The 14,224-nt window shown below is 37.7% G+C and overlaps 1 protein-coding gene across 4 annotated transcripts in view; it reads left to right on the top strand.

Annotated features, from left to right (window-relative positions):
* The window catches only part of LOC111148375 (roundabout guidance receptor 1), a 417,477-nt gene that overhangs the window by 338,586 nt on the left and 64,667 nt on the right, over positions 1-14,224 (top strand). For all 4 annotated transcript variants that reach the window (XM_022504899.1, XM_022504908.1, XM_022504882.1 and 1 more), the window contains exons 10-13: positions 6,163-6,368; positions 7,906-7,987; positions 8,158-8,326; positions 8,420-8,586. In XM_022504899.1, coding sequence (XP_022360607.1) covers positions 6,163-6,368; positions 7,906-7,987; positions 8,158-8,326; positions 8,420-8,586 — 624 coding nt within the window. The remainder of the gene's footprint in view (positions 1-6,162; positions 6,369-7,905; positions 7,988-8,157; positions 8,327-8,419; positions 8,587-14,224) is intronic.

Here is a 14,224-nt window from a genome sequence, read left to right on the forward strand (position 1 = left end):
TTGGAATTGACCATTAGAAGTCCTCTGAAGTGTCTAATAAATTTTAAAATGACCTTGTCAATTTTAAAATGACCCCCCCACACACACCTAAAGAACAACAAAAAAAAATCTGAGGTTTTAATTTTGATTTCACTTAAATTATTGAACAGTTTAGGAAGAATTAACATCTTAACAATCTCAGTCTTCCAGTTTAGGGAAATGGTATATATTCCATATATATCTCTCAATATTTTTAGATCTTTAATTCTCTCAACAGTGTTTTGTAGTTTTTGGGGTAGAAAGCTTCCATATATTTTGAAAGACTTATACCTATGATATTTTATAACTTTTGATGTGACTGCATATTATATATAAAAATATACATATATTTCAAAACAAGAATATATATATTTCATTATTGTATTGTTTGAGGCCAGATGTACAATTGATTCTTTGTATATTAACCCCATATCTAGCAGCTTGCTAAATACAACTTACTAAATCATATATAAGAGTTTGTAGGTAGATTATTTTGACATTGTTATGCACAAAATGTGTCAACCACAAATTAAACCAGTTTTACTTCTTCTTTCCAATATTTATACATTTTATTTCTCTTACTTGTCCTGCACTGTCTGTGATCTCTAATATAATGAATAGAGTTGGTGATAGTGGAAATATTTTTCTTGATCCTAACCTCAGGGGTAAAGTAAGTGTAATATTAGCAGAGATTTTAAAGATAGAATTTTGAAATTAAAAAAAAATCTGGAGGAAATTTTTAATATATTAATCTGATTATTTTGTTTCTTAGTGCTCTCAGAATAAAGTTTGTGCTCCTTAATGTGCTTTACGATTTATGATCTGACCCCTGCATTCTCAGCTTTGAATACTATATTTGCTTATATGCTCTCATTTTCTTGTGTTGGCTATGCTGTTCTGTTACCTGAAGACTTCTGCACGTGCTGTTTCTACTGACTTGAAATTTCACTTACTTCAAAAAGCATTCCTTCACTCCTCAAATATGAGCATTCTCTACCCTGCCAACAATACAAAGATTGCATCCTATACTTTTCTGTGTTCTCTGTTTTCTTGTATTCTTCATTAGACATTAAGTTCCATGATTGTAGGGCCCATGTCTCTCCAATAAATACATACCCGGTAATAGACTGTCAAAGTCTGACATGTGGTACATACTCAATAATAATTTTTGAAAGAATGGATGAAACATGGATGGAATGAACACCTAACTCTTAGTTAAGTCAGAATTCAAACTTATGACTGTCTCTTTTCAAAGCCCCTACTCTCAACTCTGTCTGTGATACATATTATATATTATTGGCCCCAATTAGTTAGGATGACCTAAAATGTTTTTATAATTTCTTACATATATGAAAACTATTAAATGATGGCTGTGAAGACCATGAAATGGGTTTGCTAATGATCAATATAACCGATATGTAGAAGTGGAACACAGAATGGCACAATTTATAATTGCAACTTTATAAGACAACTTCATATACACAAGCAATTTCTATATACAGGTGTACATAAAAAAATGGCCAAAGAAAACTATGGTAAAATATTTTCAGGTATTTCTTATTATTCTAAGTAACAATTGAAAGCAAAGCTTCGTACATACCATCTGATACTGCATTGTCATAAGTTGTTATCTTTGTGAGAATAGATCAAGGATAGCAATTTTTGCTGAACTAATATAAAACAGAAACCTAACATTAAAGGTCCTATTTCATTTTACAGTGTCTGGGGAGATCTGAGATGGTTTTGTGTTTGCTGGAGTGGTACTGTATTTTGAGTTTTGTTTTCTTTCTTTTGGAATTCATTGACATTGTACACACAACTTAACAAGTACGTATTCATTCTTCAAACTATTATTCCTGAGTGCTGACAGCATGAGTTTTTGCACGTTATCAAGTCAAGTCAAGAGGATAGCTAGTAGGCAGACTAGTTTCTGGATGCTATTTGACTTTAGTTTCTTGACCTTTCTTTATTGTTTGCAAATGGAACAAAGACAGATAAAATAAAACACAAGACACAGAATACGGTGGAGTAGGAAATGTCTTTGAAACGTTGTCGTTTGTAGCTGTGACCTATCCCAAGTAGCATGTGACCCAGGAACATAGAAATTCCTATCACCTATTTAATTGAAACTGTTTCTTTTCTTTATTACTAGAATGTGAAAAAATTAGTTAATGATTACCAAGTGCTATGTAAAATTTAAAATCACTTGCATTCATCTTTCAAAAGTTATTGATATACAATGAAACGAGTGTTAACTTTTATTCAGAAAAGAGAGACCTGACAATTACCAACTAGTTGACTTGGACAGGTGACTTGTACTTCCCTAACTAACTCATAAGTTTGTGAGATACGTTGGCGAACTGATAGAAATTGTGATACGTAGTTCTGATATTTGTTGGTCTATAAATATGAACTTTTCATACTTAAACCAGTCCATGTGTATATGTTAATTTTTCCTTTTTAAAAAATATATATATATAAATTTTATGTTATTATTAACATAAAATGTATTATTTGTTTCAGGGCTATAGGTCTGTGATTCATCAGTTTTACACAAAACCCAGTGCTCAGCTCAACACATACCCTTCCCAGTGTCCATCACCCAGACACCCTGTACCCTGATCCCGCTCCCTTCCAGCAACCCTCAGTTTGTTTCCTGAGATTAAGAGTCTCTTATATTTTTTTCACTTAAAATTATTTTATGAATGTATTTCTATGTATTAACATAGTCTTCATGATCATTGTTTTTGAGGTACCAAAATATGACTTTCTGATGATATGCTCTTTTTTTTTTTAAGGATCTTTATATATTTCATGAATGTGAGGAAAAGATAGTAAACTTTGCTTAACTTCGCTTAACGGGTTACACCATCTGTGGCCCTGTCTATACCAGGACCATGACCACAGCTAACACAAGCATACTGATACCTGTCCATACTAAGTTACAGTTATCAGTGCTTCCTTTGTGTCAGGCACTAATGCGGAGAACTATTCACATATCAACAATTTTAAATTTGACAACGTCTCATGTTACAGATAAGGAAATGGAGGCAGAGACTGGTGAAGAACTATGCCCAAATCATACAGATCATAAGCAGCAGAACTGAGATTTACAACAAAAGTTAGTACTGTCCAGGATGGTAGCCAGCTGCCACACGAGACGATTTAAAATAAAATGTCAGTTACTTAAAGCTTATTAAAATGACACATGCTGTTCCTCAGTCACACTAGCCAGATTCAAATGTTCAGCATCCACAGGATGCTCCTGGTGCCTGTGTTGGAGAGCACAGTTAGGGAGCATTTTCTTTCTTTCTTTCTTTCTTTCTTTCTTTCTTTTTCTTTTTTCTTTTTTTTTAAGGTTTTTATTTATTTGTTTGAGACAAACAGAGAACAGGAGAGTGGGATGAGGGTCTGAGAGAGAAGCAGACTCCCCACTGAGCCACCCAGGCTCCCTGGAACATTTTCATTTTAGGGCCACATCTTTCTCTAAGACACACTTACCACTGTTTTAAAACTCATTCTAATAATGATAATTCATTTTAATAATGCCAGTGTAAAATTAGTAGACCCAAAACTTGACGTTCTTCTCATAAATCCTAAATTTATGTTTGACTCAGAAAGGTACTATATACTCTTTAGTTTATGAAAATGTAAATATTTTATCAGTATTTTATTCTACCCTGTGATGACAACAAAATGTTTCATTTTTTTCTACCTAAAAACATGAAATTGCTTTAATAAAATTCTTCAGCTCTGGTTTACCTATCAGTTTTTTACAGAACAGGGTAAGTGGCAATATCAAAATTCATACATATGTATACCTTTTTGTAATTAGCAGAGCACGTTCATATCTATTATTCCATTTAAATCTTCATAGCAATCCCTTGAGTTAGCTAGAACATTATTATCTTCCCATTATAGATAAAACAAAATAAAACTGAGGCTTAGAGAATTTAAGGAAGTGGCCCAAAGACACATGACAGATGGAGCTGATAATCAACCCTACACTTCTTCTTCTTCTCTTGTCTTATTTTTGTAAACTACCCAGTGTAAACCAGGAAGAAATAAATGACAGCAGAACGGTATCATTAAACCGGGTTGGGATAGGATGGGGAGATGTGAATAATGCTAACTCTGATTCAAACCTCAAAGCACCATAAAGATACAGAAAACCGAATAAATCCCCAGATACTGGATTGTTTCTAAAGTAACAAGACTACCAAATGTAAGCCACTCTGTTACTGGATTTAATTATAATCCTTTATAAAGAAACTGTTACTAATTTAATTAATGTCTAGAAATAAACATTCATTCTTAGGATCTAGGGAACACAGGTGGTAGAATCTTCTAAAACCCCAAAGCAATAAAAACACTTTCTTTTTTTCTACACTTATCAGGTGGGGCCTCTAATTTGATTTTAACCAATCTCAACAGAAAATGTAGAAAAGATTGAACAATTCTAAACAAAGGAATCATTGACTTACATTTGTCATCCATAGAGTATCTGAAACTCTCCTACCAGGTTACGAACTCCAGCCTTCTAACATGCCTCCCCGGTATTTGCAAATTTCATACCAGTAATCAGGCACGGTCGAGAATCAGAAGGGTGGAGTGAAAATACAGTTGCTAATTTCACTCTCTTGCCTTCTTGTTTTTGCTTAAGCTGAATGCACAAAACTAATAATTATTGCATGGTAAAAGAGGAACAAATTGAAGTGTAACTCCAGCTTGTGAAAATCTTTGGTGCATAAAACTTTGAACATGCCATATCTCGCTTGGCAAATTGTTGCATCCAAAATTTAGTTACTCTAGCAACCAGTTTCTTTTAATCAGGCAACTTCTTAAACTAGACCTTTGTACACGTGTGACTTAAAATTTTGTAACTGATATTCAGAATTATAAAGCTTGATAGTGAAAAAAAATTCTTTAATTTTTAACTTTTACTTATTTGAAAAAGTATCTCATCTATTGGGTTTCACTTAAGTTGACTATATCAGGGGGTGAAAACTGAGAACATCTCTGTAATGCAAGTTGTTCTAGTTACAGTCCAGTTGTTTTAGATTTTTGCCTAAATGATGGCTTCCTTGTCTGAGATAAAGCTTTTAGGTTTTAGGCTTTTTATGTAATAATAAGAACATTTTTAATTTATATATTATAAAAATCCCTTGCATTGTTTCCTTCCACAGTACATTAAAACTTTTAAAGTAATGGAATTCATGAAAGTGTTTCCGATCCCTGTAATTCCAGCATGGAAGTATGTTTCCCAGGTTAGGACATGAGCGTGAGTTATATTTTTGGATTAGCCTACTCACAATGTATTTGAATAGTTTTTTAGTTTTTCCTAAATTCACTGGGATTGGGAAGTTTTTACCCACGTAATTCTGTTAATAGAATTCCAGGATTAAAAGAGCTCAATCATATTGACTTGTAAATTCTAAAAGTCCAAAGCCCATTTTGGAATCCAAAATGTCAGACATGTTGGTATGATATCATATTTTTTTCTGTTGGACAAAAAACAGTTCTCAGATGTCAAGTTGGCTTTAGTTCATTCATGAAAATGTGTCTCATAAGTTTCCTTGGGGTAGGTGATTTCTTGTTGTTGTGTTTGATTTTTACATATCTTAAAGTTTAAAAAGTACACATTCCACTTCTTACCACTAGACATTTACTTCACCATCCACAATTTTTTTTTTAAGGTGTATTTATTTGACAGAGCAAGCACAAGCAGGGGTAGCAGCAGGCAGAGGGAGAGGGAGAAGGCTCCCCACTGATCAGGGAGCCTGATGCAGGGCTCGATCCTAGGACCCTGGGATCATGACCTGAGGTGAAGGCAGACGCTTAACCGACTGAGTCACCCAGTCACCCACCATCCACAATTCTTATTTCCTTCTTGGACTCTTGTGTTAAATAGGTCACCTGATAGTGCAGTGAGCTCTCTTGGTCATCTGAAAGGAGTACATGATATCTCAATTTAAATTCCTGAATCAGAGCATCATAGAAATGTATTCTGAAAAATGCACGTCTCCTACTTGAAGTACTTGTTTAATTAGTGCGTTTCAAAGCCTAGAGCAACTGCTGTTGCTTGGATGATTAGAAAATTGCTTCCAGTTGTAGAAATCGATTTCCTGTTGTTTCTTTGGGCAGTGATCGCGGACCGGCCTCCCCCCGTCATCCGACAAGGTCCTGTGAATCAGACTGTAGCGGCGGATGGTACTTTAGTGCTTAGCTGTGTGGCCACAGGCAGTCCGGTGCCCACGATTCTGTGGAGAAAGGACGGAGTCCTCGTGTCAACCCAAGATTCTCGAATCAAACATCTGGAGACGGGAGTGCTACAGATCCGATCTGCGAAGGTAACTTGAAACGACACCCTGACTTTCCTGTTCTGTTCTGCTCCTTTTTCTGTTTGTCTCCAGCCCCCAGGGCTGCAGTCTCAAGTCTTAGAGTCAATGAAATGCTAAATAACGGTACTGATCTATTTTTAATTGATGCTTTATGCTTTCAGACGCCCCGCCGTGTATTTTTAAGATGATTTGACTCATAACTTAGCTCATGGCAAGTAATTGAAGGTTTCAGGTGGAGGAGAAAAAAAGATTTTTGGGACCTGTTGAGGACGGTAGCGGGGGGGGGGGAGATACCTTCCAGGTAGTGGTATGAGGTACTCATTCCATAAAAGCATTTTTCAAAGAGATTTTTCCAATACCATGTAATCTACAACTCCAGGTCTTCTGTTGTGAATATTTGGTCCAACATTCTGCAATGACAAGATACTGTCCACGCAAACAGAAGCCAGGCAGCATGTACACACTGAGTGTACATTGCAAATCAGAACGTTAAACGATGAAAAGCCTGAAAGTTTGTGAGAACAATTGAGGGATTTACCTTCCCAGGGCACCACATCCCATACCTGTTCTTTCAAGACTGTGTTGTTTTGTTTTGCTTTTTCCTTTTCTTTTAGGTCAAGATCAGACAGGCTCAGGAGGCATATGAAAGGATAGCTTTGACAGCAATAAACATAAATTTCGATCGCTTTATTGCCTATTGTGGGTGGCTTCTTGGGAGTTTTGGATTCAGCATAACAGTTCATTGTACATGCCGTGGAAGTTAATGTGTTGTACTTCTTTGTGACGATGATTGCAATTTTGTGATTACAGTTGCCAGAGCGAGATTGCAACATTCTTGCTTTATCAAACGTGACTTGGAGATCGAGGTGTTACCTTAGGGAGAGGTGTGTGGGTTCATTAGGCTGGGGATGATTTTAAAGCTGAACATGTGACCTCTGATTGTTTTGTGGCATTTAGTCTTTAGAAGGGAGAGAGCCTTCATTCCAGCTGACGTTTGGCTTATTGAACAAGTTAAAAAAATAAATAAGTAAAGTGTGGGAGGGGGAGAGTGAATGCTTTGAGAAGAGATCATTTTGTGTTTTATCCTTTTTTGTGTGTTTATCCTTTTTTCTGTAATATCTGTTTCAGTTATCCATATGCATGTAACTCTGATAAAATAGGAAATAGCAAGAACAGTCACTGAATTTTACCAGCCTTACTGTGTGACAGTAAATTGGAAGATCCAATTTACTAATAAAGATTAACCCTTTGAATCTGAATACCTCATTGTTTATTGTCCCTGACACACGAATAGTGCTATGGTAAAGCACTAAATATTATATTTTATTGTAAAATTAAAATAACCATATAAAATCTTTTTTTCCATATTCTTGCAATACTTTCCTTCCTATTCAATAAAAATACATTCGATTAAGAGGACGTTTCTGGATATTGAATTTTAATGCAGTTATCCATATTCATGGGACATATACAAAACTATAATTGTTTTTCCAGCACATTGAGCTCTCGATTGTTCCAAATATTTATTTTCTGTCTATCTTCTCAGCTGGGTGACACAGGTCGGTACACCTGCATTGCATCGACCCCCAGTGGCGAAGCAACGTGGAGTGCTTACATTGAAGTCCAAGGTAAATCAGCTAGCGTTTTTAACTTAAAGCTTGGTTTGCGGTCCTTTACTTGCTGGTAAATGGATGAAGTTGATGTCCCGATGCCTGACTAGGTATAGAATGGTGTAATCTGTCTTTCTGTGCTTATCTGTATATGTGTAAACGTCTTTCTTCTGTATCTCCTTTATTAGAATTTGGAGTTCCAGTTCAGCCTCCAAGACCCACCGACCCAAATTTAATCCCTAGTGCTCCCTCAAAGCCCGAAGTTACAGATGTCAGCAGAAATACAGTAACATTGTCATGGCAACCAAATTTGAATTCAGGAGCAACTCCAACCTCTTATATTATAGAAGCCTTCAGGTAGAGTAAAGATGATGTTTCCTAGTTGGTCTTTTTTTTTTTTTTTGGCTTACCATTCAATATGCATGTTCTAACTTGTGTATCTGTCCTTAGCCATGCATCTGGTAGCAGCTGGCAGACCGTAGCAGAGAATGTGAAAACAGAAACATTTGCCATTAAAGGACTCAAACCTAATGCAATTTACCTTTTCCTTGTGAGGGCAGCAAATGCATATGGAATTAGTGATCCAAGCCAGATATCAGATCCAGTGAAAACACAAGGTAAATACTGATTTACTTACCCTCATGACACCTACTTATTCCTAGATGTTACACTTTCATAAGTCAATAATGTGTCCTGCTCCCTGCTGTGATTGTATATGTAATACAGATCTGTTCTTCCAGTTGCTCCATTAATTTTTAATGCACAAACACAATGTCTGCGAACTTTATTCTTTTCTGGAGTAAGTATTCCAAGAGAAGATTAATACCAAAGAGCAGTGTCTCTCATTTTATAAAATCACAATCCAATCAGACAAAAATGTTATGTATTTTTATATTGTATTCGATTTCTCCCCCCACAAAGCATGGGAAAAAATACTTTAGGTTGACATGTTGTTCGGTCTGTCTTTCATTGTCAGTTCTATGAGCCGTGATATATTAAACATTTATATGAGAGTCATGTATATTCTGGTCAAAGCTAGGTCAAAGAAGCAGATAAAAAGGAAGAAATGAATACAATGTGGAAGCTAATGAATATGTGAAGCAAATTAGAAACGTGCTCACTTGGGCCATATTGGGGATATATTGCTTTTTATTGTGAATAAAAAGTATATTTAGCCTTCCACAAATGACCCCTATCCGTCACCGTGCCACACTTATTATTTTAAAGTTTTAGTAGGAGTGAAATTTACGTATTGAGTAAAAAGGTGATTTGAATCAATCTTTACTCTTTTTTTAACACACTGTTATCGTCACTAAACTATGCTTCTTCTTGTATTAATAGAAAAATAAAAATTCTAGGTGGTAGCGATAGAAATATGCTATTATTTTCTCAGCATTCAGAGGAATCATATTATCTCCATCTTGAGTTTACCTTTCCAAAGGGGGGCGTGGAATATAACTTAGTTATAGTGCTAGAAACAATTTGTGCACACAAGGATTGAAAGACTGAAGCTGATTTTTACTGGTCTTAGAGAGGGTCTGCCAGTCATTTTGCTTGTTTTGTCTTCTCTGATGAGTGTATAAAGAATCTTTTTGGAAGGACATTTTGCTTCCGAATTCACACAGAAGGCAAATTTAGTTGTCGAACATGTCCTTGTTCGTCTCCTGCTGTGTGAATTCAACACACCCAAGTGCCTATATTTGCAATTATGAGTCACCTCAGGAACGCTAATATTCTTGGAGCCTGCCTTAACACACTTTGAGGTTTTCAATATTAGATACGCATTTGCAAAGAATGCAGACACAGTGACAGCTGTAAAGTGAGTTGAAACTTTTCTCCCGACTGCAGTGGTCTCTACCTGGGAAACTCTTCAGTTTTGATTGACTGCTAGTCTGTTACCTAGTCCTGTGAGTGATTTTGGAGTCTACACCCATGTTTGTAAATGAGGAGGTAGTTCACACTTAATCTGAAAATTAATTTAAGTCTTTTTACATTTTAATGGACTTACCTTTACACATGAATAGTGGAACCGCCTTAGGGAAATTAACCCATGGCTTTGGAAGACTGGAAATATTAATTAAGCCTGCCATTTTGAAATCAAAGGATTTCTTTTTTTTTTTTTTTAAGATTTTATTTATTTATTTATTTGACAGACAGAGATCACAAGTAGGCAGAGAGACAGGCAGAGAGAGAGGAGGAAGCAGGCTCCCTGTGGAGCAGAGAGCCCAATGTGGGGCTCGATCCCAGGACCCTGGGATCATGACCTGAGCCAAAGGCAGAGGCTTTAACCCACTAAACCACCCAGGTGCCCTGAAACCAAAGGATTTCTAATCTCACCTCCCGAACCTATGAGCTATGTCGCCCTGAGCACGTTAGTTTGTCCTGAGCTTCAGTTTTGTCATTTATAAAATGGGACTAAAAATGGGCTCTCCACTGGTTTGGATAAGGATCAATTAATTTATGAGTATATACCACTCAGATTTCTCTTCTGTTTTCTGCCATAAGAATTTGTTATTGGACTCATGTTTCTTTCACTGTCTGGACCAAAACTAGAGGGAGCTGATAAACTTTGCAGATACCATGAAACTGAGAAGGGGGACCTGAGGGATGAGAGCATCAGATTGAACTCTCTCTCAATAGACGGAAAGGGTGGCTCACCACTAAGAAGATTCAGTTAATGGAGGAAATTCAAAAGTTCGTCACTTAAACTTAAGGTTTAAAACTGTTGTGGGGGACGCCTGGGTGGCTCAGTTGGTTGGGCAGCTGCCTTCGGCTCGGGTCGTGATCCCGGCGTCCTGGGATCGAGTCCCACATCGGGCTCCTTGCTCATCGGGGAGCCTGCTTCTCCCTCTGCCTCTGCCTGCCATTCTGTCTGCCTGTGCTTGCTCTCTCTCCCTCTCTCTCTCTGACAAATTAAAAAAAAAAAAAAAATCTTTAAAACTGTTGTGGATGGGCGCCTGGGTGGCTCAGTTAGTTAAGCAACTGCCTTCGGCTCAGGTCTCGGGATCGAGTCTCGAATTGGGCTCCCAGCTCCATGGGGAGTCTGCTTCTCCCTCTGATCTTCTCCTCTCTCATCCTCTCTCTCACTCTCTCTCAAATAAATAAAATCTTAATAAATAAATAAATAAATAAATAAACAAACAAACTGTTGTGGAAGGATAGACTAGGGTTACCAGGCTTAAAGGGGAGAGGGTACACGTGTGTGTCAGGGTGCTGGGGGCACACAGATCTCAGTATTTGAAGTCAATTAAAACACCAATTTGAGCCAACAGAGTGGTGTTCTTGCCAAAAGAACAAATGTAGTCTTAGGTAGCATTAGCATAATTATGTTTGGATCAAGTAATCCCTTCTCTTTACTCTAAACTGGTCAGGTTACGAATGGACTAATATGTTCGTTTCTGAACACTACATTTTCAGGTAGACTTTAAAGAGGAGGACAAGGAGGTTAGTTGGTGGGACTACACTGAAGGCTGAAAATCACATCACTGGAAAAGAAATTTAGGAATCTTGGCACGTTTTCCCCCCAAAATAATAAAGTTAGAGTTGACATGACATTTTTTTTCTTTAACATTTTAAGAGACCATCATGCGGAAAAGGTATGCATATTTTAACCCTAGGCAGCAAAATAGGACCAAGGAGTAGAAGTAACATTGAGGAAGAGTTCATGGTCTAGCTCTTGGACTGCTTTTAAGATACTGTGAAGCTTAGCTGAAGATTAGGCTAATACCGGTTGTAGCAGGAACTTGGGGAAAAATCTGGAAAAAAGTACGGAACATTTGTGTAGTTAGGATAAGAAGAGCCAGGGGCAGAGGGCATTTGGGAGAGACTTGTTAGAAATTGATTTGTAAGAGAGCAGCCATAATTTCTCTAACCATTTCTATAACATGACTGCAAAGAAGCCTTCCCCAAGCAGAGATTCTGTGAAGGAGTTGGGTAGGGTTAGAGGGACAAGGCACCGTTTCCAGTCAGAATGCAGGCAGACCCATGTCACAGCTGGAGTTAGAGCCTTGTCAAAGGTAATCGAGATCTGTTTTCCCCAAAACAAGATTTGATAATACAAATGCACGGAAGATGGCATGAGTCACTGGCAAGTAGCGTGTGTGTTGGCCGTTGCTGCGATGGTAGGGTTGTTGCCACTGTAACTACTGTGCTTCCTCCATGTGTCCTACTTGCACAGCGTTCTGAGCCCTATCTTTTTTTTTTTTTTTTAAGATTTTATTTATTTATTTGACAGAAAAGAGATACCAGTAAGGAGGGAAGGCAGCGGGCGGGGGGGGGGGGGGGCGGGGAGCAGGCTCCCTGCTGAGCAGAGAGCCTGATGCGGGGCTCGATCCCAGGACCCTGAGATCATGACCTGAGCCGAAGGCAGAGGCTTAACCCACTGAGCCACCCAGGTGCCCCTGAGCCCTATCTTTGAAGAATATATACACAGACACAGAATGCACCTCATGGGTATGGTATAGATAGTAAGAACTCAGTTATTGTAAATAATGAAGTAGGGCCTGGATAATCTCTCTTCGGAGAGTGTGTGTAGGGAATTCCAACACTGGGGAAGCAGCCGGGTAGAATTACTATCTAAAATTTCCTCCAGGTTAATTCTGAATGTTCGGAGGGAACTTTTACCTTATAATACATTTTTTTTTTTTTCAAGAGGAGGAAAAGGACAAGAACAATAAAAGGACCAATTGATAAACTTTTCAACATTGTTAGATATTACTTTTCATTTTTCTCTCTGATGGGCCATTTTCTGAATATTCTAGGCTGCTGTTGCCAAAATGGTTCCACCAGGGAAGGGAGTTTCATGGTTTTCATGAAGGGATTGACTGACAAGTTTATCTCAAAACTGAAGAAATTAGAGATTGTGATGAAAAGTAGTTAACATTTAAACATCATAGTAGTTAACATTTAAAATGGTTATTTACATATTTGAGGATACTTCTCGAAAGGCAGAAGATTCCCTGAGGGTAGAAGCTTATATATGAGAAGACATGTTTAGAAGCTGACATAGCATATGAGTTTTTCATACAGTTATCCCCTTTCACTCAACCATTATTTATTAAGCGCATTCTAAACATATGGCACAGGGCTAGGTGTTCTGGGTTCACCGAGATGAACCCAATCCCTGCCTTCAAGACAAGGACTTCCAATGACTTACAGAGTGCAGTTCTCACAGCAGCCCTCAGAAGTATCTGCGATCGTTATTGCCATTTGCCAGATGAGGAAACAGAAAAATAGCAAGGTTAGGCAATCTTCCCCATGTTTCACGGCTGGTAAGTTGCTGAGCTGGGGTGCAAACCCAAGGCTGTTTTATTGCAAGGACTTCACACTTGCCCCAGAGACAGATGGTAGCTGGAGTCACGGAGCAACAGAAACCAGCAGGGAAGGAAGGACATCGGAGAGGGGAGGGTGACAGGCAAGTGCTTTCCATCTCTAGGCTGTGACGATAGGTTCCCTGAGGGCCAGTGTTATCCAAGGATATTTGTAAGGGCTGCTAAAGTATGAGAAGCCAAAATTATCTGTTGTTTTTGTCATTTTGCTTATTTATAAGTTTAAAAGATGGGTGTAGTATATATACGGTCAAGGGTGTTCTATCTGAGAGTGTTAAACAGCACTCTTTTTTTTTTTTTTAAAGATTTTATTTATTTATTTGACAGACAGAGATCACAAGTAGATGGAGAGGCAGGCAGAGAGAGAGAGAGAGAGAGAGAGAGAGAGGGAAGCAGGCTCCCTGCTGAGCAGAGAGCCCTACGCGGAACTCGATCCCAGGACCCTGAGATCATGACCTGAGCCGAAGGCAGCGGCTTAACCCACTGAGCCACCCAGGCACCCTTAAACAGCACTCTTGATCTGTCTTCTGTCTGCCTGACTTCCACGGAGTCCCTCAAACCTTAACAACCTCTTTTTTGTTGTTGTTGTTTTCCAAGTTTTAATTTAAACTCTTGTTAGTTAACATATAGCATAATAGTGGAAAATCTCACTTTTAATAAATGTGCTATTTGCTTCTTGTTTAGAATCCTTGAATATATATAGTTGTTCAGAAAACCGAAGTTCTCATTGGTGCTGTTTATGGGATGGCAAATACTGTAGAATATATATGCCAACATATAATATTCTGAGAAAGAGAATTCTGGCCACAAAAGTCTTCATCTTCTTCTGTCTGTCAAATAAATGAATAAAAAAAAAAATCTTAAAAAAAAAAATTAAAGGTCTTCATTTTCTTCCCTGCTTCACCCTGTGTTGCCCTTTATTATTTAT

The sequence above is a fragment of the Enhydra lutris genome, unplaced genomic scaffold (genome assembly GCF_002288905.1).
Source record: "Enhydra lutris kenyoni isolate GAN:26980312 unplaced genomic scaffold, ASM228890v2 scaffoldscaffold2, whole genome shotgun sequence".
NCBI classification, from domain to species: Eukaryota; Metazoa; Chordata; class Mammalia; order Carnivora; family Mustelidae; genus Enhydra; species Enhydra lutris.